This window comes from Lepidothrix coronata, unplaced genomic scaffold (assembly GCF_001604755.1).
Source record: "Lepidothrix coronata isolate B3197 unplaced genomic scaffold, Lepidothrix_coronata-1.0 Scaffold97, whole genome shotgun sequence".
Classification (NCBI taxonomy): Eukaryota; Metazoa; Chordata; class Aves; order Passeriformes; family Pipridae; genus Lepidothrix; species Lepidothrix coronata.
In genome coordinates this window covers 780,404-804,484 of record NW_016690277.1, presented here as the reverse complement: position 1 = coordinate 804,484, position 24,081 = coordinate 780,404, and the positions used below count along the sequence as shown (strand labels likewise).

At 40.3% G+C, this 24,081-nt stretch overlaps 1 protein-coding gene across 10 annotated transcripts in view; it reads left to right on the top strand.

Annotated features, from left to right (window-relative positions):
* The window catches only part of DOCK10 (dedicator of cytokinesis 10), a 122,039-nt gene that overhangs the window by 25,721 nt on the left and 72,237 nt on the right, over window positions 1-24,081 (top strand). For 8 of the 10 annotated variants that reach the window (XM_017822405.1, XM_017822404.1, XM_017822410.1 and 5 more), the window contains exons 2-4: window positions 6,852-6,971; window positions 14,152-14,241; window positions 22,616-22,698. In XM_017822405.1, coding sequence (XP_017677894.1) covers window positions 6,852-6,971; window positions 14,152-14,241; window positions 22,616-22,698 — 293 coding nt within the window. The remainder of the gene's footprint in view (window positions 1-6,851; window positions 6,972-14,151; window positions 14,242-22,615; window positions 22,699-24,081) is intronic. The other 2 variants (XM_017822411.1, XM_017822407.1) reach the window with 1 other exon arrangement.

The following is a 24,081-nucleotide window of genomic DNA, read 5'->3' as shown; positions in this document are numbered from 1 at the left end:
TTGCTGGAGAAGCTACGTGTGCCACTGAAGGCTCTGATGGCTCCAGCTGGCCCATCAGTTAAAATGAAGGTTTTCTGAGTTAGCTCATCCAGATGAGAGGTGTTTCAATTTTTCAAATATTTAACACGCTGAGTTCTCTTACAGTAACTTGTAAAGCTGGAAAATATACAACGTAGATCTTGATGAATTTTGATCCAAAAAACAATGGGAATGTAGGCAGTTAGGATTCATCCTACCCCAGCTGTATTTGTACAAAGTAAGTATCATTTAGTCACGCAGGTCCCTTATTGGTGTCAATCAGAATTTTCATTGAATAAAGAGGCTTTAATGAATGAAAATTATTTTTCACTTTCATTATTCCCAGCAGGGTCTTCAACAGGTTTCGTTGCTTTTGCTCTGCCTCAGCTGATGGTTACTAGAGCGTCTTGGCAATTTCCGAATCACTAGGAATTGGGGAGTTGAATTCTTTGTAATCCCTTGCTGTTTTCTCTGTGGCAGAATTGTGTGGGAACTGGCAACCCCCTTAATGAAATTTATTGGCACGTTGGCTTCACTGCTGCCACTGAAGAGTGTATCAGTTGTGCTGTGCAGCCCTGACTGGATTCTTTCCAAATAAAATTCTCCAAGTTTTACTGAAAGTCATGACAAATTAAGCATATTGGACCTGACAAGTGAGCGTATTTTAGGCTGGAAGAGAGGGGTATGTAAAAAAAAATTTTCTTTGTTCCACTAATTTTAATAAATTTGTTGACTATGTTTCACACTGAGCCAAAGGAAGCCTTTGTAATGTGGCCAGAGAGTTTGTTGACTGTGAATAGATGCAGAATAGGCCAAGCAGTCATAAAAAGGAGATCTGAATCAAAAAGAGAGGCCATCTGCCTGCTGGTTCTGGCTGTGCCTCCCTGTCCATTCCCCAAATACCTTTTGCAGACGTTGAATTGCCTCTCCTGTGCTTGAAATGTAAAATTTATTTTCTTAAAGGAAATCTATAACACGATGAAGACTGTGTTGGGAGTGGAGAGAGGGGTTGAGAGCATTTTGAGTGGGTGAGACCTGTCACTCCCAGCTCAACTGCCTGGGGGTGTTGGGGACACCATAATCCCCACGTGGCTGCTCTGTCTCTGCTCACTGGGTACAAATGCTGCTACAGGAGCCACTGCCAGGAGCACTCTGGGTCTCAGGCTGCTCACCCATGGTCTCTGGTGGGGGGGGGAAAAAGGTGCACTCAGTGGAGATATCCTTCCCATGGTGCCCACCCCAGGCACCAAACTGCTCTATTGTCTCATAGAGACATACCTTGGTCCTACAAAAATGCAAAAGTTTTGGTGACTCTATAAAAACCAAATTGTTTTCTAGCCTCAGCTTCATCTCCTTGAGTATTTAGGATCTGTGGCTGTCGCATCTCAGAGCTGCTGGACAGTCTGTGTCACCAGTATGTCTGAAGACAGGGTTAAATTCAGCATTTACAATACACCTCCACCAAAAGTCATGGAGTCGTGGCTGCTCTTTAGCTTCATTTCAGACATGTTTGACAAAGAAATATTCAATTGAATTTGGCCTGCCCTGGTGGAATATAATTAACTACATATATTAACCATATAAAAAAATAAAAGGATGTGTTATGTCAGAGACAGAGTGTTTAACTGGGGAAAGGAAGAACCAAAAAAGTGTGAAAAATACTTCACATTGATGCCATCCTGGAAAGTAATTTAATTTACTGTTGTGAGTTTTAGTAGAATTGGGTTTGGTTAATAATATTAAGAAGTCTATAAAAATAAAGGAAGGCAATGCTGTTATTTTAGTAAGTGGCCCTTTCTCTTGTAAGTCTGCCCATTTCAGTATTTCAAATGTGTAGTAGAATGAATTGAAATTTTAGACAAGCCATAGCTTGGATGAAGTACAAAATCAGAGTCTTGCTTGATCTTGACCAATCTGGCCATCATAATTGTTTTGACTGTCTTTATGAACATGCAGTGGATCCTCCTGTCACAGAGGTACTTTAGTCCGGGTAACTGAAGTCCATCAGCTTAAATTCTTTGTGTTTATCTGTTTCTTTAATTTTTTTCTTCCTGGCATGTGGAAGAGAAGGAATTTATTTAAACATCTATATTAAATTCAATAAATTTTAGATACTTTGGATTCATTGTCAGAATAATATGTCATTGAAGCATTAGAAAATCACAGCATTTGGTCTACTTTATTTTTAGGATGGGGAAGGGCTTGGGATGACTATCCAGAGACTATTGGTCTCAGTTACATCATTTCCTCCTTTGGGGAGTGTTCACAGAAATACGACTTTAGGAGGATGATACATAGTTATGAAGAGAAGATGGGTGCAAGCATCAGTGCACAATGACTGTGCAGCTGGCAGCAAGCCAGGTACCATATCTGATTCTGTAACATCGTTTATATGAATATTTTTGCTCATTACTAGTGTGGAAAAATAATGCTTTTGTACCTAGACCAGAAGATGATGGCAATGAAGCCATATATCACCGGTGGAATCTGGGCTGATTCACCTGTGTGAAATTAAATAGAGATTATTCTCCTGTGGTGTTGGCTCCAATGTTCATTTAACAGCTTCTCAGTATCCCAAAAGAGTTTGGAAAAGTTGGCTCACCAAAATTCAAAACTACATGCCACAACACTGTCAGGGTGTGAAGTAAATGATACTACTGAGATTGTTGTAGCAGGTGAGGAGTCAGAGAGTGCCTTTTTACTAGATGTATTCACAACTGTTTCAGCACAACTAAATTCATTACTCACTTGAGATGGAGAATATAAAAAGCATTATAAAAATCCAAGCCAGCATAATTCGATCTTGGCTCAGATTGCCAAGTTGGCCTGTTTCCAAAAAGAACAGACAAGTTAAATTGAGAAGAGGCAGCACTATGGTTATTAAATTAGCTTTAAATCAGCCCTACTCATTTACAGATCTCTGCTAGTGCTTGCAGGCAGAATTTGCTAATCCCAACATCACTGCTTCTGTCTGCCTGTGAAGAGAAAACTGAGCATCCATCCCGCAGCTTCTAGAGATAAACTAGAGATAACCAGCTGCGACTTCCCATCAAAACTGCAACACTAAGCATTGCAGTGCTGAGCTTTGCCAAGTTCAAAGTAGTGGCTCTACAAAGCATGGAGTCAGTGTCCACAGTACCTGGTTTTATGGTCTGTAAGAACATGCAGAATTGATGAAGAGAGGTGTCATGTTTATTATATCAGCGTGCTTGTTGTTGGCAGGGAATGGACTAGATGATCTCTGCAGCCACTGTATTGACAAGGATGCCCTATTATTTGCACCTCTGATTTATGGGATTATTTTGGCATAATACAGTATTGCATTTTATGCAGGATTTTGCTGTAATGCCATAGAAGGAAGAAAGTAATTTTTATTGCATCAGTAGAAAAACATCACCATTAATATTGAAGTGCTTTGCTGAAAAGTTCTGCAGTAAATTTGATAATGTCACACCTACCTACATTTATTTCAGATGTGTAATCTTTCTCAAAAGACTTCTCTGTTAACATCTGTTAAAATGTTTCCATCAGATCGTGCCCTTTACAGCACTGAGAGTAAGAGAATTAGTGCCGTGGGAACAGTGATGTTCATGCACTTGCTGTGTTTCTCTGCTTCAGGGTTTTCTTGAGTTGTATTCTTGTCTCATGTAAATGACCTCGTAGCTGCCAAGGAGAAGCTTTCCCCTGGAGTGTTTCAGCAGCTATCAGGAGTGGCTTTCTGAGCATTGCCAGTTTCTGAAGAGCAAAGCAAGGGCAATGTTACATAGCTTACCCTGCCTCCACCTGCATCCCAACATCTATGTGATGTTAATTTTGAAGGAGATGTAGTTATGTTCACCCCAACCTTACAGGGATTTCCAGGGGGAAGAAGGAATACCTCTTAGTTCTGCAATAAGAGTAGTTTCCACAGCCATAGAGAACCTGCAAATGCTAGGACTTTTTATGGGATCTCCCCATATTTCAAGAGAAGTCTCAAGATTTCTGGGATTTCCCAGCTCTTCCATGGTCTTTGACTTCAGTAGAAAGGTGTCTATTTATGTCATTTGTTTACTTCATGATTTTTTTGGAACTTTTGAAAGCTGGCATTCATGATGTTTCCAAGAGGCATCTGACCAAGATTAATATTGTATTGACGCGTCTACTTTGAGAGAGTGGACAGTTATGATATCAGTGGCATATCTGACTTCTTAAAAGTTGATATTGTCGCAAAACCATTAGCCTGACAGTATCAGCTCTGGGAAGGGGGCGTTCTCAGTGTGATGTCACAAACTTTCTGCAGAAAATGTTCTTGTTTTAGTGAAACCACTGTACAGGAAAAATGCCTCAGTGAAACACTCGTGCCTCATAAATGTCAGTGCATGTATATTTTCACTTTTACTTTGAGTTTTCCTGTAAGTGGTTGCTATAAGGTTTCCTGCTGAAGGTAACAATTGCACTACTTACAAGTTTGCTTTCTGCTAAATTTAAACTGAATGAACTTTGTTCAGACCTGGGCATCATTACCAAAATGAGTGGTACAGCATAGAGGTGCACTGGTGTTTTCTCTTCATGGTTTCAACTCCTTGAAGCTTGTGTTTATAGAGGAGTATTTAATACATAGATGCAATGATAGATTTAATGATGGAGAGTCTAAAACTCCTGTTGAAAGGATACTGCAGTGAGTTATATGTAATTTGAAAGGGAGCAAGAACAAGCTGTGCATGGTGACATGGTCAGATGACCCCATTAAGTTCCTGTGGGAAACCACTGTCGTCAAACTACACACTGAAATCTCTCTGAAGAATATGGCAGCTACTAAGCCCAAGAGCTTCCTGAGCAGGGCTGGGTAATTGTGTCAACTGGTGCAGACCAGGGCCAAGTACCTGCTTGAGACAGTTTAAGGTGCTGTGGCTGCGGGTCATATGAAGTTTCACGTGTCCTAGTAGCGCTCCTTGTCTTACCTGAACATCACACAACCAGTATGATGTCACAGAATCTAAATTAAACATTAAAGCAGTTTCTTCCCAGGTTGCCCAGAGAAATTGCGGTTGCCCCATCCCTGGAAGTGTTCAAGGCCAGGTTGTATGGGACTATTTGTTCTATTTCTTACTATTATGTGTTGGTCTTGCCTGTCTTTTACAATTCTTTAATATCTCAGCATCAGCAGATAGTGCTTTTGGCCTGTGAATGCTAAAACACTAATGATTTCAGAAGTTTATTAACTCTTAAGCTGACAAGCAGGACTGTGAGAGTTAATAGACTGAGAAGAGAAGTAATAGACTGAACTGCTGAAGAAGCAGTTCTAACTTTTTTAATTGTCTCTCCATCCTTTGATGGAGCTTTGATGCTTTGAGCAGGGAATTGGAGTGGATGGCCTGCGGAGGACCTGAGTTGTTCTGTGATTCTAGCATCAGCTGCTCAGCAATTGAATAACCTTCTAGGAACATGTGTATCCCACTGTTTTAATCTAATTTGTGTGGTTGAATTACTGATACATAATTAAACTTTTCATAGATGCGTTTGATGCCAAAGGGAGTCTTGAACTCGAAATAGAAGGGTAACAGTGTTTACAAGAGCTGGAGAGAAATCTTGAGGTAGCTGTGATGACTAAAAAAAAAAAGGAACTCTTTAGAACAAAGTCAAAAGAGAGAAGGACTTTTATATTTGAAACATTGTATGTATAATGGACCATATGTGAATTTTGTATATGTATATACATATATAAAAAAATTCAGGTATGGTCCTTTACATATATATATGTATATATAAAAAATAAAATACAGTGGACAATCACGAGATTGTCTTGGAGAAATTTGTTTTATGGAGGTGTAAAAGCTTTCTTTTTCAACACACTTTGGTTTTGATTTAGGGAAGAGGGAGGGAAACTTGATATTAATGTGGATAGCCCAATGCAAGAACAGTGGGTAAAATACCACTTGCTTAAGGTCCACTATTGCATCAGACTGAAGGACTGTTCAGCAGAAGTGTTTCTGCATTTGCTTTTCACTAGTGTCCTTTTTCACTCTTGTCACCTGCTTTTCCATCCCTCCTGACAGTTCTCTTGTCCTTTCTCACTCACTCTTTCTGATACTTACATCTTTAAATTAAGCAAATGTTGTGACTCGAATGCTTGACTTCATTTGTTTAATGTATTCTAGCATGTCAGACAGGCTTCTCTTTTTCTATTTTTGGGTTGTATTTCAAGACATTGTGACTTCAGTTTTGTTTGGTGGTTCCTGTGGTGGTTTCTTACTTTACTGCTATTTCAGGCAATAATAGAGTACTATTACCATGATACTACTCCTGTTTCTGACAAGAAAGACCATGGGGGTGGATGCCAGATAGTTTATTCCAGGAGAATAATCTTGGATTATTACCAACTAAAACAATATGGTGGCATTCACAAGCTACCAGCAGTTCAAAAGGTGGTACTGTGTGAGACAGTGAAAAAATTAGTAGGTTTCTTATTCTAAAACATATTAGCTCAAAGTCGTATCTATGTCCATTTCAAACTGTGTCTGTCAATTTGCCTGCAAGTATTTATGGGGAAAGAGAGAGAGAATTCCTGAGAATGCCAGGTAAGTTAATGTGGTGGGTTTAGTCTCTGTAATGAGCTGACAGATTGCTCTGGAATTATCAGATGGAGAGAGGCTGTCACAACTGGCAGAACTTCCTCCCTTCCACTCTCTCGCATGAGCTCAGCTACAACAAACTGAGAAGACTGGGGTGAGGAGAGAAATTATTCATGCTTTGGTGTATAAAAGGAAAAATATAGCAGATCTCAGTTTATGAGAGGGAAGGGAGGCAAATTTGGATGTAGAGAGTTTACTTGATTTTTTTTTTTTTTTCCAAAGCAGGAAAAACCCAAACTCTTGGAGCCTCTGGATTATGAAGCTGTTATCACAGAAATTGAAAAAAGTATTGGGGACAGCCAGTTTAAGGATCTGATATTATTCCCTGATGATGACTTTTCAGTAAGTACAAGACAAATATGTGTTATTCTTTTCCTTTGGTTCATCTATTCATTTATTTTATCTCCATTGCTAGAGGGAGAGCCAGAAGTTGTCCAAGGGCTCTCTAATATTTTCTTAATTCATGCTTAATGCTTTACTTCCCTCCCACTGAATTCACTTGTTTTTGTTGGGTTTTTTCCTTTGACATTTTTATATGTATGACTTTACTATTCGGGATCAGATAAAGCTCGAAGCCCTGGTTGTTCCCAAATATATTTTGGGAACTCACTAAACATGTTATTCCATAACATATACTTGTCTGTTTACTCAGCACAGTGGTAGTTTGGCCGGTGCTAGAATCTCTCCCTGCTGTTATAGTCTAATTTAGTCTAATTTAATCTGTAACTTCTGATCCCATTCTGTTTTGGTGTATTTGGCCACTAGAGTCCCTGGTGCTGAGGAAGGCTCCCATGGGTGGGACACTGACAGGCAGTGGATCTCAGACCCCACAGCCATGGAGCTGCCTGACCTCATCCTGGACTCTCCATTGCTTGTCCTGCCAAACTGCAAAAAACCTGAGAACCTGGAAGTCCAGGGCAGCTCTCCCAATGGCAGTGTGGGGGCGGCTCAGGAGGACAGGGGTTGCCTGCTGGGCAGCTGGGGAGGTGTACTGCCAGGCAAGTGCATGGGCACCGCACAGCAACTTCTTCAAAATCAACCCATCTTTGTCAAATATTTAGGTTTTGAAGAATAGGCATTCTCTAATAGAAATACATTTCCATTTTGTGACCAATTGTAACTGCTGTGTGAGGGCCCTTCCCATCAGCTCATGGCACTGCTACTGTCCTACGAGGCCAGCTTAATCTAATCAACTGCTTTCTTTTACTAAATGGCTCTATTTCCTTGGTGGCATTAGCTGAGTTAATGTGCTCATGGGATTGAGAGAAAACTAAACAGAATAGATTTCCTCATTATCGTTAATTCCTTTATCCATTTTGCACATTTGTCAATTTATGAAATTGAAATTTAGCATTACAAAGCTGACTAGACATACTGTGTGCTGTCACAAGGCCCTTGAGCCCTTTGATTTAAAGTAACAGAGCTCAAGTCCACAGAGCAAACCCTCTCAGTGAAAGAATCACATCCTACTGCTGAAGCTCTGTCTGTCAAGCATATTTTCATAGCCTTACTTTTATTTAATTTTGAGCAGTTGTTGCCTGGATTTTAGTAGCTACTTCTATTATGTTTCGTCTGTGTTATGCTTTGCAACTATTCGGCATAATCTATTTAAATTTTAAAAAAATAATAAGTAAAAGATGAAGACAGGTGAGAGAGATACTTGCATGGTAGAGGTGGCCTGTACTCACAGAAGAGCAGGGGTAGTAGTAGGAAGGGTCCATATCCTGGTGATAAATCTCTCTCATCTTTGTTATCTTCTGTCAAAGTCAGTGGCAGTAACAAGAGCCTCTGCCCCCAGACAGGACTGCAGAGCTTCCGTACCAGGCAAGTTTTCCAGTTGCAGAGTCTCTATTTATAGGCCTGCTCAGTCCTGCTGAAATATCACCTGTGTGCAAAAGTCTGGGTCAGCCATTTGAGTAGAAAGAGATCCATGTCTGACTGAATTAGGAGGTGCTCAGGCTGGCTCTGAGTGGTATTTAACGTGATAATGCCCCAGGAAGCGATGGACACTGTTTAACTTATGATTGCAGTTGCTGCAGACTTCGTGGCTCAGTGTTGATGCAACCCCAGTTTGGGCCCATAAAGTGAGCAAATCCTATGGACAGAATGGTCATGCCTTCCTTATAACTCTCCTGCCTGCCCAAAGCCCAGTTTCCACTTCAGAAAAAGCATGTTAGCTCAGCTTCTTCTGTTCCTGGATCTTGTGAACAAATTTCCCTTCCATTGCTGTGCTGTGAAACAATGGCCAGTGGACATTTCTGCAGCAATACATTGATACAGCACTTGCACTGTACTTCTTGGTGGTAGTGAGATGGAGTTGATGGGCTTCCTGTTGTGCTCATAGAAAAGGCAAGCTTGTTAGTGATGCTGGTACTTTTGCATCCTCATCATTGGGTTACTGTGCTTCCTTCACCTTCTGTTCCCCAGACCTGGCCACACTCTCCCTTGACAAATGGAACTGCTGCTGTCTGGCAGTCCTATTTCTCAGTTCTCTTCTACATGTTTTCCAGAAGGAAAGAAGTGTGACACCTGCCTTCAAATTGGTCTTCCTCTCATCTTTAACCTTTCACATCTTAGTCTTACCCAGTTTCATTGTCATACATTTGTACTTCTGCTCCTAAGCACTGTCATATATGCAAGCAAAAAAAACTGTATCCTTTCATGAGTATTTTTTAATCTTTTCTTCATGTCACCATCCTTTGGAATTCACTGAACACTCAGCACCCTCTTTTCAAATCTCTCCAGGATCTCGAGTCTTGCATAAAATCATGGATACTCTCCCTTAGTGACAACAGGCTCAGCACCCCTTTGCTAATACCTTTACTTGTGTGGAGGTTTGGTAACTAAATATATGTAAATGGTATGTTGATAAATAGAAGTTAATTGTCTTAAAAAGGTAGCTTAAAGTATTTAATAGGCACTCCAATTTGGTATGATATAAAGCATGTTAAAACTCTCTGGGTCATGCAAATTTGTTCCTTCTTGTCTCCCTATGTATGATTCTTTTTAAATCTCTGTTCAAGGAATGGAACTCAGACTTTTTTAAACTCTGTGTAGAAGTGTGGCCAAATGCCTGGTTTTGAACCTGTGATAGAAAAAATAATTAATTGCCTTAATTTAGGACCAGGTGTAAGACGGCAAAGCTTGCCTGCATAGTGCAAAACCTAATGAAGTTCAGTCTGATATGCTTCTGACTCTTCTGGGCTTTTGAAAGCCCACCTGGGTGCCCTGTTCCCTCTAAGTATCACAGAGGCCTTAGAAGAAGAGGGGCTGAGTTGTGCTGTTGCTGGTCCTTGCCATCACTGCAGGTGTGACTGTTTCCAGGCTTATTTTTTTTTTTAGCTCTGAACAAGAAAGACCCAAAATGTCCCTGATTTTCAGGTTGTGAAACCTCTGCTATCTAGATATTGTGCAGGGGCAAAAGATGGTCATTTGGATACAGAACTTCATAACAGAATCAGATACATCTTTAAGGGGAGAGAGCAAGAGTAGGAAAGGACACTGCCTCTTCACACGAAACAACATGTGTGCCATAGGGGCAGCTTGAAGCACAGGCCTTGGAGCCTCCTTGGAAATACCTCTGTAAACATGACTTTATTTCTGAGATCAGAAGGGTTGCACTGGTGAGATCACGGTTTATTTTCAGTAGCACATGAATTAGCTCCCACTTTCCCATGTGACAAGCAGTATCTGCTCATTCTTAGAGGAGCAGAAGTTGAGTCCATTACTCTCATGACTAATAGTATATGGGTGTTCTTGACGTGCAAGTTCACATCGTCCAGCAGGAGAGTGAGAGGTATCCACAGTTCTAGGGACACACTCCAGCTGTTTAAGTAGAGACAGCTAATGCAGTCAGCAAAGCAAGCTGTGGGCAAAGCTTAGCCTCTCACACGGAGTGTGATTTAGGCAGTGATGCTGCAAAATCCATCCTTTAAATGTTCTCTGTGCTTGCTCTCCTTTCACTTTGCCCCACACACGTACCTCCATGGTGAGGTCTGTGCTGGGACAGCAGACCAGCAGTTTGTCAGGGGGCCTCTGCACAGTGGTATTTGTACAGCATAGTTGCACCTTAGACTTCATTTTAATTTAATGGACTAACTCATTGCAGTAAATGAGTAAACATTAAGTAAATCTGTTTACTTGGATGAAAATGGGGCTGAGCAGCTTTTCTTTAGAGAGAGATCGAATCTAAACATTAACAGAGAGGGACGTGTCTGCCTGTGTGTGGTTAGCTCTCTTAGGAGGGCAGCCTTTGCAGGAAGTAAATACCATCATTGTTGATGCATCCGTCAAAAGATTTAACCACTGGTAACAGACTTTCAGACTAAAAGCTATTTAGAATAGATTCAGACTGAAAATGTTTGGAATGGCTAATGGGGTTTGAACTCTGATTTCAAATGCTAAATTCACCATGTCACTGGGAAGTAGTCACTGCCTGAAAACATTATTCATAATTAGTTGTTGATAAGGAGCAATACTAACTTCTGTGTTTTGCTGTAAAAGGTGGATGTAGCAATAGAAGGTGCTTAGTGAAATTGCACCTTATAACTCATCCAACACCTGGGGCCAACATCTTATGCAAATGTGACAGCCTGGCAATGCCAGAAATCATGGTTGGATATAGGATATTTATATAAAATAGATTAAAAATAATTCAGAAGAATTATAGAATTGAATGTTTAGGCTGATACCTGCATTATTTGATTAGTTTGCATGCACAAATGACAGGGTAATTGGCCTCTGGTTTGAACAGAAAATTGCTATGATTGCCTAAACATTAGAAAATTAGGCTGCATTCACAGCACATTTGAAAATACTGAATTTTCTAAATAGAATCCTTTATTTTGTTGATGACTCTTTCATCAGCACATAGTCTGTTGTTGAAATTTAGTTGTTTTCTGAAGTAAATAGGTTTGGGTGATTAATGCTATGCCTGATCAGCCTTTAAGAGCATTTAACTTTGGAAGTAATCGTGTATGAACAGGAAGTGCCTTTGTGGCCTTTTGCAGCTAAGTGGTTAAACATAACTAATTCTCAGAAGGGAAGTGCTTTGTAGTTTTTAACACAAGGTTAAATATAACAATATACAACATTTTCCATGTCCCAATTCTTTGTAAATAAGCCTGTGATGTTCTTTGTTCAAGTCTACAAACGCACAAGCCCAGTGTTACCTGATTTCTCAGGTTTGCACGGCTCTGTTTCTTTCTTTCAAGTGTGCTCTTGTTAAGGACAGTGGGGGAAAGTACCACAGGCAAAACAGTGGGGTTACAAGGCTTGTTCAGCTACAGTCTTTTTAACAGGCTGTGTAAGAGGAGGGAGGCACAATGGCCCCATTAGGTAAATGTTAACTGTCTTGCTCAGTGTGTTGATATCAGTTGACAATAAGTGTTGTACTAGGTAAAGAAGTTGACCTGCTGTGTCTGATCTATAAAAGAGATACTGGAAACTATCTTCTACGTGGGGCAGATAAGCTTTACTGTGGGTGAGCAGGACAGGTTGTTGGTGTCTTTGAGCTTATTCACCATCGTGACAGGGTCAGTGTGAGGTACAGAGTGCATCACATATCTCTTCTCCTGTGGCCTCCCACTCTGCCTTAGTCTGGGAACAACTGGTGTGTGTGCTGGAAGGACAGTGTGCGTGTTTTGTGGCTGCTGCTGCTGGCTGCAGGGTCCCAGCCCAGGGAAGAGCTCCATCTGATGGGCCACAGGGACACCCGTGGGTTTTTAGCTGTGCTTGGGGATTGTGTCTTCTTGTGACTGCCTAAAAACTGGGACTTAAAATGCCGCGTATGTGTGAAGTAAAAGTAACGAGGTGCATTCCGGAGATTGTGGGTACTGCTGGGAAGTCCCTAAGCAACCAAGGATTCAGACATCTGTTACTAAACGTGGCCTGAAAATTCATACTTCTCCATCTGCTGTCTCTTTTACTCATAGACTAAATGATTGTGTAAATCACTTCACATAGAGTTGGTAACACAGCTGGGTAGAGCCCAAGAACTCACACTTAGGAAACTGTGTTTGGTTCGTTCAGAAGAACAGGATTTTTTTCACTTTCTGGTGATTATGAGGCACTGTCGTTACTCATGAGAGCCAGAGTGTTTTAATCATGTATCCTGAGCTCTCCAGATGAAACCAAAAAGTTTGGGGAATCCCATGATATTTCTGTCTCAGTGATACATACCTTTCTTTCACAATTACTCACTTAAAAAGGGATGGGGGGGGGAAATCAGAGTGGTCTGTGTAAGCTCTAAGGAAAAATGCAGTCAATAATCTGCAGGCAGTTGTCATGTAGAGTTTGGGTGCTTCAATTTATAGAGGAAAAACATCACCTTTTAGCCTGAGACTTCTTAGTCTGAGAAGATAGGAAGGAGAGCCTCCAGGGGCACAGTAGACACTGCAAGCTGCTTCATGGTATTATTAAGCAGTGGTTCTTCATATTAAACCAGTTGTATGCCATAGGCCTTCTTCTGGAATTCATGTGCCTTTCTGTAATGGAAGAGAAAATGAACTTGGGAGGTCAGACTTGTCTGGGTTTCTCTCTTGAGTGACAGAGTTACTCCATTGCAACTGAGAGCATAATCTGGGCTGCTGGGGTTTGATTTTGGTTTTTTTACCCTCTTATGGCAGAGAAAATAAGTGAGACACATTGGTAGCTTAGTTGAAAATACCCCAAAGCTTCCTCCTGTGAGCCTTTTGCAAAGTGGCTGCTTTGCCTGACCCCAGCATGGGGGCCCTGGGTCACACACAGGAGCACTGCTGGTGGCCCTGGCCTCTCGTTGGCCTGCTGGGAATTAAGGGAAGCTTGGCTCCTTGTGGAGAACTTCTGGAGATCCACTTCTCTGTGTGGTTTCCTGCTGTGGGGCCTGACAAGCCAGCTCAGTCAGCAGCTGCTTTCAAAAAAAAGGGACTAATTTGTGCAGCTCCTGTGAAGCCTAGAAGAAAGCTGCAGGCTGTGCCAGGAGTCCCTTGTCAGCCCTGCCCTGCTGCCTGTGCCTATGGGGGCGAGTGTTCCTCTGAGAAGCTGCTGCCTGGTTCCCCTTGCTTTTGACCATCAAATTGTCCTGTGGCCCTCCTGTTGTTGGGAGGACTCTGCTCCTCTCTTCTTGCAAAAGAGTCAAAGCTTTTACTGCTGTCTCCACGTTCCTTGACTAAAAGGAATGAGGTTCAGAAGTGGAGAACATAAGTATCACTGTAGGATTTGGCATATATTTCTGGGAGAGGATGTAAGGAAGACTTGATGACTTCTATTATCAGAAACTTAGGAGACTGAAGCAAGTTTGCGAGGAACAATTTTATTCCCAGAAATCTGTTCGAACTCTGCTCTTGCTTGTAATTAATGCTTTAGTTGATAGTATTGAGTAGTGTGTGTGGGCAGGGTTGCAGTTGTTGGTATGCATGTGTTGTTGGCTGCATGACAAACTGAAAAAATGCAAGCCATGATAACAAGGTTCTTAACCTTTTCATGAGACAAAACTGCTGTTCTGTCACTTTGACTAAATTGCATATTTTTTGTTTATTGCCAGATAGACACAGTTTCACTGGAAATCAGGACACTGTATCCTTCTGTACCTGAAGATGCAGAACAAAAAGCAGAAAATTTATTTGTTAGAGAGGTAAGTATCTAGTGTGTATATCCTTTAATTTTATACAAAACCAAGGGTTTGGGGGAGGCTTGCTATGATTATAACTAACATCTTTTTTCTTTCAGTGATTTGAATCATATTTGAATTTTGAAGGCCAGAAGGAGGGGGAGGGTTAACAGCATATCTGCAGTTGACTATTCTGAGATGCTTGTATCTAGAAAAATTTCAAATGCACTGATCAGCTGTCATTGTACTGTTTTCCAGCTGTATTCCCTGTCACTACTAGTTCACTGATATTGATGTTGGCATTTTTACATAAGTGCTGATTATTGGTGATCTGAATGCTCTTTGCACTTTGAAAATATTGATATCTTTCAAAAAAAAAGATAACTAATTGGCACTGGTTTAGACTCTTAAGAGTTATTACAAAGTGCATATCTCATTTGGAGGCATACATACAGCTATCTGAGGAGTAGGTGCACCATGAAGGATGTGTAGGGGGTTATATCTATGGTCAGTATTTAGAGTCTGTTCTACCTTTGCAGTAGAAAGTTGAACAAAAAGTTCTTCCATGACTGTTAGAGCCCCACCAGGAGTGAATAATTGCTCTACCTTTAAAAAACACCTATGGTTGTATTGTTTATGTACCTGATCTTGGATTGTAGGAGAAGATTGCTCATCCTGCTGCCTAAGGAACATGTCAGGTTGTCACCGGTATTATCACTTCGAAGGACATTAGAGGTGCTGGTTACACTGTTCAGAGGAATCTACTGTAAATGGCTCCCCGAACCTTCTCCATCTTCCACTACAGATGTAAAATATAGCTCACCGTGTGCATTAAACATGGTTTATGAAACCAAATTTTCAGTCAGCTTCTACAAGGATTTTAATTCCAAGCATTTATAACTAGCCTATAATATGTACATTCTCTACCTCTGTTTCACAGATGGTGATTTTTCTCACCTGAATTTCTGGTTTGAAAAAATATTTCATATGTGCTACAACTGCAAGAAAATGTGTGGAGGAAAAGTCAGTTGAAGACAAACACAGGGTTTGGAAAACATAAAGTCCAAGACTAGGCAGAAATGTAGCTGTTGAATTGTATGCAACGTGACATTTTACAGGCTGCCTCTATTTCTTTTCAGCAGGTCTAAAAAGAGCAGTAACAATTTACTGCCAGCTCAGATTGCCTGAACTTTGCTGTCTTTCTTAATCTGACAGCAGGGTTAAAAGATAACATAGCTCGTGGAATTATCTACCTTCCCAGAAGCCTCACTGCCCTTTCAGCACTTTGGGGTCTGCTTTTTACTTTAAGGTTCCACAAGTTGCAAGGCCAGCATTGTGCTCATGGCTTTACAAAGAAAGTGGTGGGTCTAAAAATGGAACCTAGTACACAGAGTCTGGGAATCATTACAGCTGAGTACTCCAAGGGGGTGCTAATGACAACCTGGTAAAATACATATTGAGCACATCTATTAGCTTTCTTTGCAATACCAGTGAGCCAAGGGGAAGGGGAGAGAGGAGCAATGCAGTGGAAAAAAACCAGTACTATAGGACTAAGCCTGTGCATGTAATAGGAGCAGTAAAGACCCTGTTTTAAAGTAGTAATGCATATGTTCCATTTTGCCACAAAGCCAAAATATGTATATATATATGTATGTAGGTATATATAATAAATTGAATTCCAGGAAGAGGATGGTTTCTAGTCCAAAATTAAGTAAAACTGAGCATGGGGTTCTGTGAAGACCTGTGATTGTGGTCCACTGCAGCAATTGTACGAATGTGTACTGACCCAGCAAAAGCCTGTTGTGTTCCTGGTGGGTGTTCAGCACTTCTGGATGGATGTGCAGGAGTGGAGTTTGTGACCGTCACTTTTTTTTTTTTGGATCCATGAAAAAGACAACGCTTTAGTCATTGAAGGAGTCTCTTCTTTCTTCAAATGTAGTACGGTATCATGAACACTGGAAGTCCATCTTGTACATACTTGACTCTCTGTTGGTCACCTGGACTTGTAACAACCCAGAATCAAATGCCTAATTCCCAATCAGACTGGGGGGGAAGATATACAAAGGCAATGTACAGCTTCATCTTGCTGAAGCCGTTTTAGGAACAGTTGTCTCTGACTGTTGACTTATGTTACACTATCTCAGTGGTTTAGCAAGTTGAGACACAAAGACGTGAAGCGAGTTGGTGAACTGCAAAGGAAGGGTCTGCTCTTGGAGGTGAAACTAATTTTCTTTATATGGTGCAGTGTGAAGACATGGTACTGAAATTATTTCAAGAACTCAGATCCATGATCTCCTGTCTCGTTCTTTGTTGGCTTCCAGATGGTCTTGTCTACAAGGGCTGTCAAAAGTCTGTGATAATGCCTTAAAATCCTGTCTCCTCCTGGGTGTTCATTCCTCACTGGTGACAGTAGAAAAGCTTTACTTCCGTCTCTAGATCTTTCATTGCTAGAGTCCCTCAAGGATGAGGGTTTTTTCCTCAGCCCTCACCAAGATCCATATGTAAGACAGCTTGGGAATTTGATCAGATTTCCCTTCCTCAGGTGACTGTAAACAGTCCTTAAGGAAGCCATGATGACTCAGTTGCCTGTGCAGTATCCATATGTGGACTCAAGAGAGCTGACAAGCCAGATGAAGGAAGATGAGGCTGATGTTGCTGAGGAAAACTTTCAGTATCGGTGGTGTTTGATGCTGTCCACCTGTAGTGAAAGGTTTTTGCCTCTAGCTGTCTATTCAGTTTTCTTAATGCTGCTTTTAGATTCCTCAGGAACTAAAAACTTTCACTGTTGGAGATGCTCAGATGTTATGGTAATGGGTAAGGCAGAAGAATTCATTTTAAATTAAGGTATCTGACCATCTGTCTCTATGTTTTGCTGAAACTGTAATATGAACATTTAAAAAATAAAACAAAGGTGATAAACAGTCTTTGATAAGTGTTTTCTGCATGCAAAGAGAATAAATATTTTACATCATATGATTGATTAATATCTGGGTCCATTTGTTATTTTATACCTAATTATTAGCTATATTTTAAAGGTAATACTTTGTGAATTGGTTATTCTTATACCTGTAGTTGTCTTAGGATGTTTTTCTTGTGGACTTTTCCACCTTAACTTTTCTTAGGCAGGAGGAGCCTGATGAACTAAATTAGGTTCCAAGAAAAGAGAATTTTCCAGAAACTTATAAAGCCAGAATTAAATTGTCTTCAGTGGGTTGGGGTTTTTTTAAGTATTCCTGGCTTCCTCGAATTCTGTACTTTCATCATGCTGTACTTTCATCATGTCCTTCCAAATTCTGAAATTTCTTACTCCTAACAGAGTCAGCTGCACATTTGCTGTATTTATGCCAGTCAGCATTGTCCTCATGGTCCATAATTTTGGCAAATAGAAACATTCACTCCACAAGAAACAAAATAAAATTCTTCCTTTTAGAAGGAATTCCTAATATCACCCTTCCCAACTCTTTATCCTGAATATTTAGATCAAATGTCAATTCTTTGGATTTTCCCCACATTTCATTTGGAAATATAAGGATATAGTGCATTTTGCAATTCAAAGTATTATTTAGTTTGAGGAGCTTAAGCTACCTAATGGCAACATATTTAATCCCATATTGGTTTACATCAAGTCAATATTTTCAGGAAGCATGTGGGCATGTGAACAGACATACACGCTCTTGTGATATTTATATCTATAGGAATGAAATTCTGGGTATTTATGAAATAAAAATCCAGAAAGTAAACAAATATTAGCTGTCAACTGTCCTTTATGAAATGAGTTTAAGCCAGATGATCCTTCTAAAAATGATAGGTGCTACTTGGATAAGTTTTTGGGAAGCCTGTTTGCAGAGGGGCTGGCCCTGTGGATGAGGAGGAGTATGTAGGAGCTGTGCAGGGGCAGAAGGAGTAAGCTTCCTAGGTAAAAAACACAACATCAAAATGGAATAACAGTGTAGGAATATGGAAATTTCATTTGATGAACGATGTAGTTACTTTTGTCTAAGATAATACACTATTCATGTGGATGTCTCTGAATTTTCCTGTGAGGGTTTTCTAGATGTACAAGTGGGAGTTGTCACTTGTAGTAACCTTGTAGAGCCCTTGCTATTCATCCAGGGGATTTTTTTATTTGAGATTTTGCAAGTTGGGTCTATAGGATCTGTAAGTAATTATTAAACATGAGTTTTATTAATCACAATGTTAAAAGAGCCACAGCCCCCTGTATAACTTCTGAAAGTTGTCCTGTGTCCATAAAGTTGATTTCTGAGGCTTTTTGGTTTGAAGGCTAATCTGCATTGCTCTTACTTCTTTCAAAAATTAAATTAAAATGGGAACTCCTGTTGGTAGATGTCACCCAGAAAGTTTTGTTATTGCTCATCGCAGTGTAAATTTCCCCAACTTCAAAATCAAAGTTTTTTCAGTACTTGGGAGAGCTGTGGTGTCAGGACATAATATGTTACTAAAGGATAGTCATTCTTCTGATAGCACAAAAGGTAAATACTTTTTAAAAATGTTTGATACTTTAAAACAATAGTGTGTTTTAACGTTTTGGTTTGTTACATGGCTCTGTCATTGGACTTTACTGTATGTGTGAACTGTTATTTTGGGAGCGGTTTTGAGAGGTCCAGAAGGAAGGTCCAGGTTGGAGGCAGCTCGTTGTGATGCTGCCATGCTTGTCATGGGCATAAGGAATCTGGGGTAGGCCTGGGTGGAGGGCTGAATTTCAAACCAGGGTGATCTCGCCACCTTGCACCTTCCCAAATCCCAGCACACTGGCTTTGGTTGTTACAGCAGAGGTCAGAGGAGGGAGGAGCAGTTGGGAAGGCTCTGTGAGCAGAACCCTGCATGTCACGGGAAGAGCACAGAGCCATCCTGCAGCTTTTCCTCTGGCACTGTGTCCACATCCAGCTCTGGAAGGTCTTGGCTTTCTGTTTCCAAGCTCTTGCATAGGCTTGCCATGCCCTGTTCAACATCTCTTGTTTTCCGCCTCAGAAACAGCCCCTCTTCCAGAGGGAGTGAGGGGGTAGAGTTACCCTATGCATGGAGTTCTTCTGCAAGAAGCCCAGTTGTTTCATAAATTACTTTTATCATATGTTCATCTCTATTTCTGCAGGCCACATACCTAGTGCTGTCTTAGAGAGCATGTAAGCAGGGGAGTTGCCTTTAGATGTGCCAAGGTGTTTGCTTCATTTGTATTTCTCTCACTTCCCATTCCCTTTTTTTTTTTTATTATTTTTTTATTATTATTATTTTTTTCCCCCTCCAAAAGGTTCATTTCCATTGCAGGGTAAATCTTTTTTAGTGCCTTTTTCCCAGTGGTAGCCATCATGCTGTCATCACCAGAGCCAGAGTTAAGAAGTTACAGGTGGAAAAATCTTGCAGGATTGTCTGTCTCTCTAAGGAAAAATTAAGCCCTCTGGGCAGCAAGAAAAAAAAAAGTAAAGACCTGAGTTTGATAGGGCCCTTGGGGGCTGTGCAGCCTGCCTGGTTAACAGAGTTCATGTAAATGTGTGCCAACCCTCCCACATCCCGAAGCTTCCATTTCTCCGTCTACATTTTTCCTCCCCCACAGTTCACTTGAGCTCAACAGCCCTTGCATTGGTGCCTCTGCTCTTTGCCAGAAACATTAGGATCCAGCTCTGGCCTCTTGATGAAATTTCTGCCTCTAGAAAAGTTTTTCTTACTCCTCAATTCAGGTTTGCAGATACTTTTCCTGATTGTTAAAATTCCATTTTCCAATAATAATTTCCAATTATAAAAAATCTTTGTAAGTCAATACAGTCAGCAGCAGTATATCGAGTTGGGATATTCTGAAGAGAAAGTGCTGTACCCATTTTTTGGTGTTAATTCTTAAGCTAGATCTAGTTTCCCCACAGCAATCTAGTTCAAAAACAGTGGTAGCTCTTGCATTGGACTGGCTTGTCTTCTGTGAATTTACTGAATGATACTTGAATGTGCTGCTTTGTCCCCTTTGATTTTTATTTTGATTAGCTTTTTCTTGGAGGAGCACAGTAAACCTTTATAGTTATAAGCTAAAATACTGTGGCCTGCTCTAGATGTAATTTACAACTGCTTTTTTGAACACATCAGCCTATAATGATTGCAATAAAAGCCTACATTGAGAATTCTCTCTGGGCTTTAATTGCATCTGTAAAGAAGAATATTCAGTAATGGATGTACCACAGGAGAAAAGTAGTCCTTTCTGTAGAAGGTTCAGTTGGTTTATGTTTGCTAAGGAGAAAGTGAGTGATGTGTGAATTGGAGGGTCTGTGCTCACCCTCACAACATTCAATGAGCTTTTCACTGGCTTACATAGAACAGAGCGTATGTTGCTCTTGTAGGAGTATTCTTACAGGCCAGGTGACTATCACAGCGTTTTAACACAAATACAAGAGTGAACAAGTCATTTTATGAAGAATCACAAAATAGAAAGGTTGAGGTTTATTGGGTTTTTTTTTTACTCCTCTATTCAAAGGCAAAGTGCAAATAACACTGGAGTGCAGTAGGAACATGGTTGTCAGGGTTAACTTTGGGCCTGACCCTGCCAGGTGCAGAGTGAGTCAATTATAATGCCATAATATTGTGTTCATTCTTGGAGAATATGTGATTATACTGTCTAATAGTCACACTTTATTCTACATCCTATTAGATAATGATTGCTTGTGTCAGATGAGAAGGTAGGTACTAGATCCATGTGGAATGTGTTTACTGCCTTTGGTTGTGCTGAGCTGCTCAGTTCAGTGTTGAGGAGGGAGATAAGTGCCTATAAATGTGCACCCACTTCCTTACCACCTTTTCCATACTCTAAACCAAAGAAAGATGTCCTAGAAGACCGAGAATTCACAGATGGCTTCCTAAAACAATTTGTGGCTACTTACTCTGCGTAATTTCCACAAGACTTAAAAAGGACATTTGTTAACCAGTGCTAAGTAATTTAGAAAGCACCACCATTAAGTTTTCAGCCCATCCCAGATTTGCTCCAGCAGCCTGATAATCTCCTCTCTGTCCCTCTTGAGGCAGAGACCACCCTGCAAGCAGTGACTCCCATGGGCACTTCAGAAGAGTGGGAATAGTCATGTTTGAAGGAGTCCTGTCCCTTTATTGCCTTTTCTTCTACATTCTCTGCATAGCTTTTGGCTTTTAGATACCTTTGATTTAACCTTTAATCCATTCTGTTTGTCTCCTGGAGTCTCATCTTTCCCACACCTTTCTGTGAGACTGTCTTTCCCGTTTCCACCTCAGATTCCTTTCAGTGCTGCTGCTTCTTTCTCTACTGTAGATCTCCATCCTTGTCCTTTCTGACATGCCTCCTTTTCCCTATGGTCTTGGGCAGCAACTTCTGCTGTTATGTTGTAGGCTGTATCTCTCTTTCTTTCTTTCCATCTCATGTGGGCTGGTGCAAATTTTCAAGTGGAGTGTGGGGAGAAAATAATACAATACTGGGGTAAATTCTTCAGTATACTGTACAAATATCAGGTTGCAATTTACACTCTGTATGAAGAATCACTGAAAATTCTGGCATTGTGTCATTTTTCTTGTAGTTGTGTACCTTAGCAGGAACTGTACATATCTCATGCATCTCGTTGCCTTTCAAAATGTCATGTTGGCTTTAGCTGCATTGAAAAAAGTTCTGCATCTAGTAAATAGCACAGTTATTCTGGTCTGTTTGACAGCATAGCCAAGCCCTTAAGTATATTTTTTTGTTCAGGTCTGTTTTCCTTGTTTAAGGGAGATTGATGTACTAAGAACAATTTCCAAAGGTGAATGCAAAACCAGTGAGAAGTTATTTAGATAATAAAATCTAAAAGATGATGAGATGACTGAGCAAATTCAGTGTGGAAGGAAAAATGAGACTGGTGAAAAATAATAATCCTATTAATATATTCCTGAGTGTTATTAAGAGGTTAAAGATCAATCCTTAAGGTCAGAACAAGAAGCAGAGGGCTTGTGCTGCAACAATAGGGAATAAAAGGAGTAGGGCAAATGTATTTACAGTGGAAGACTTAGGTAATGAAACAGGATGCAAACAAAAAATGTATAATCAATGTCCATGAAGGAAGTCAGGCCTAAACTAGATAGTGTCTGTTAATGCAGTAAGTATATAATTTAATGATGCTTCCTAGAGAGCAGATGAGAATCAGTAAAGCATGTTAAATTGCTATCAGCCCCCTCCTCCATCTTTTGTGATTCAGTGCATTTGATTTACAAGGGAAATTATGCTTTAAAATATGGAAACATATGACTCTGGTTTTCCTTTAAGAACTGTGCACCCAGCTATAAAAGAGAAGAATATGTTCAGTAGCACAAAGGACTTCCTGAGATCTTTATTGGTTCTCTAGCCTTCTTGAGTCTAAACACTTGTAGTAATTTTATTATTGTTGTTTGTGTTTCTTCTCTTTAGGCTTGTAAATACTACAGTTCCCAGTGGCACGTTGTGAACTACAAATATGAACAGTATTCAGAAGATTTTCGACACTTACCACAGTAAGATCTAGCATAAGTTCTTCCTTTTTTTATTTTTTCCCTTTAGGTTGGTGTCATTTGCTAAGCTTTGCCCATATTTGCACTTTCCTTTGTCTCATAAGCTCTGCTTGTTTTACTGTGTTTTCAGTGCCTTGCATTTTTAAAAAGGGGAAGAAAAGGTCCTTTAGAAAAGTTCAAGACTCTGCAGAATTCAGTAGTATCAACAAACCCTATTAGTGCTGATTCAAATCCTTAGAACTGTATTTGCGTATTCAAAGCACAGCTGATACGGGAAAGGTGGCTTTTTGTTTTCCTTAATAATGCATAAATGTCACTCACCTTTAGCTGTGATTAATTCTCCTTTTAGTTACCCTGTGTAACAGAGAGTAGGATTTCAGTGTTTTACAGCTGCGCTGTACAGAACTGGGTGCAGTGTGTGCAGCACTGATGAGGCTGTAGAGATGTGCAGGTGTCAGGGTAGGTGAACTTCCCTCCTGTTCTTGGAGGCAGAGCATTAAAATCAGCGTAATTGTGTTGGGAGGAGAAAAAACAAGTTCCTTGACTTGAGTGGAAAGAAATTAAGAATCTGGTGCTCATTTCCACATGTGTGAGTTTCTACCCATGCTCCTGTTTCTGGAAGGTTTGTATTCTGTGCACTCAGGATGGTTTTGGGGAGTAATTAACAAAATCACTGAATGCCAAAACGAGCTGTGTTACTGCTTCCTTTCCTGGAATTTGAGTCATTAAAATCACACACTGGATGAAAAAGTTTTTTGCATGTGCATAACACAGGAATGGGTGCTCCAGGCTTGGGTTGGATGGAAACTAGTATTAGCTATATTGCTTCAGGAACTGATAAACTGATTCTTATGGCCCCTTTAGATGCTGTGTTCAGAGGGTTTTGTGCTTCAAGCCTTCCCTCAGACCTGCATTTGCTCTTGTATGTTGGTATTTTTACGAACAGTGGATGTGGTAGTACAAAAAGCCATTAAGAGCAGTTTTGCTAATCAGAGATTATAAACATACAATTTCTTAAGTACCTGGTGTGCTGATTGTTTCAGAAAATTAATGCATTTAGTGCTCAAGAAAAACGTTTGCAGCCCAGCAGTTTTTTACTTAACCTGAAACATCTTCACTCATGAAATATGCATTTGACAGATGTGGTTGCATTACTCTGCACAAAAGTACATTTTAGCTGATTACATACATCCTCTTTTGTGAAGGGTATTTTAATATGGTGCTTAAATGTGATTTGCTTTCATGAGTTCATGCTCCAGGGATACTATGCTGTCTTGCATCGCACTTTTTTTCCCCCTTGCATAGAGGATTATAATGAAGCAAGATCTTGTTGTGTCTTGTATCACAACATAGCACTTAGAAGTGATTTGGATACCACAGTGGTTG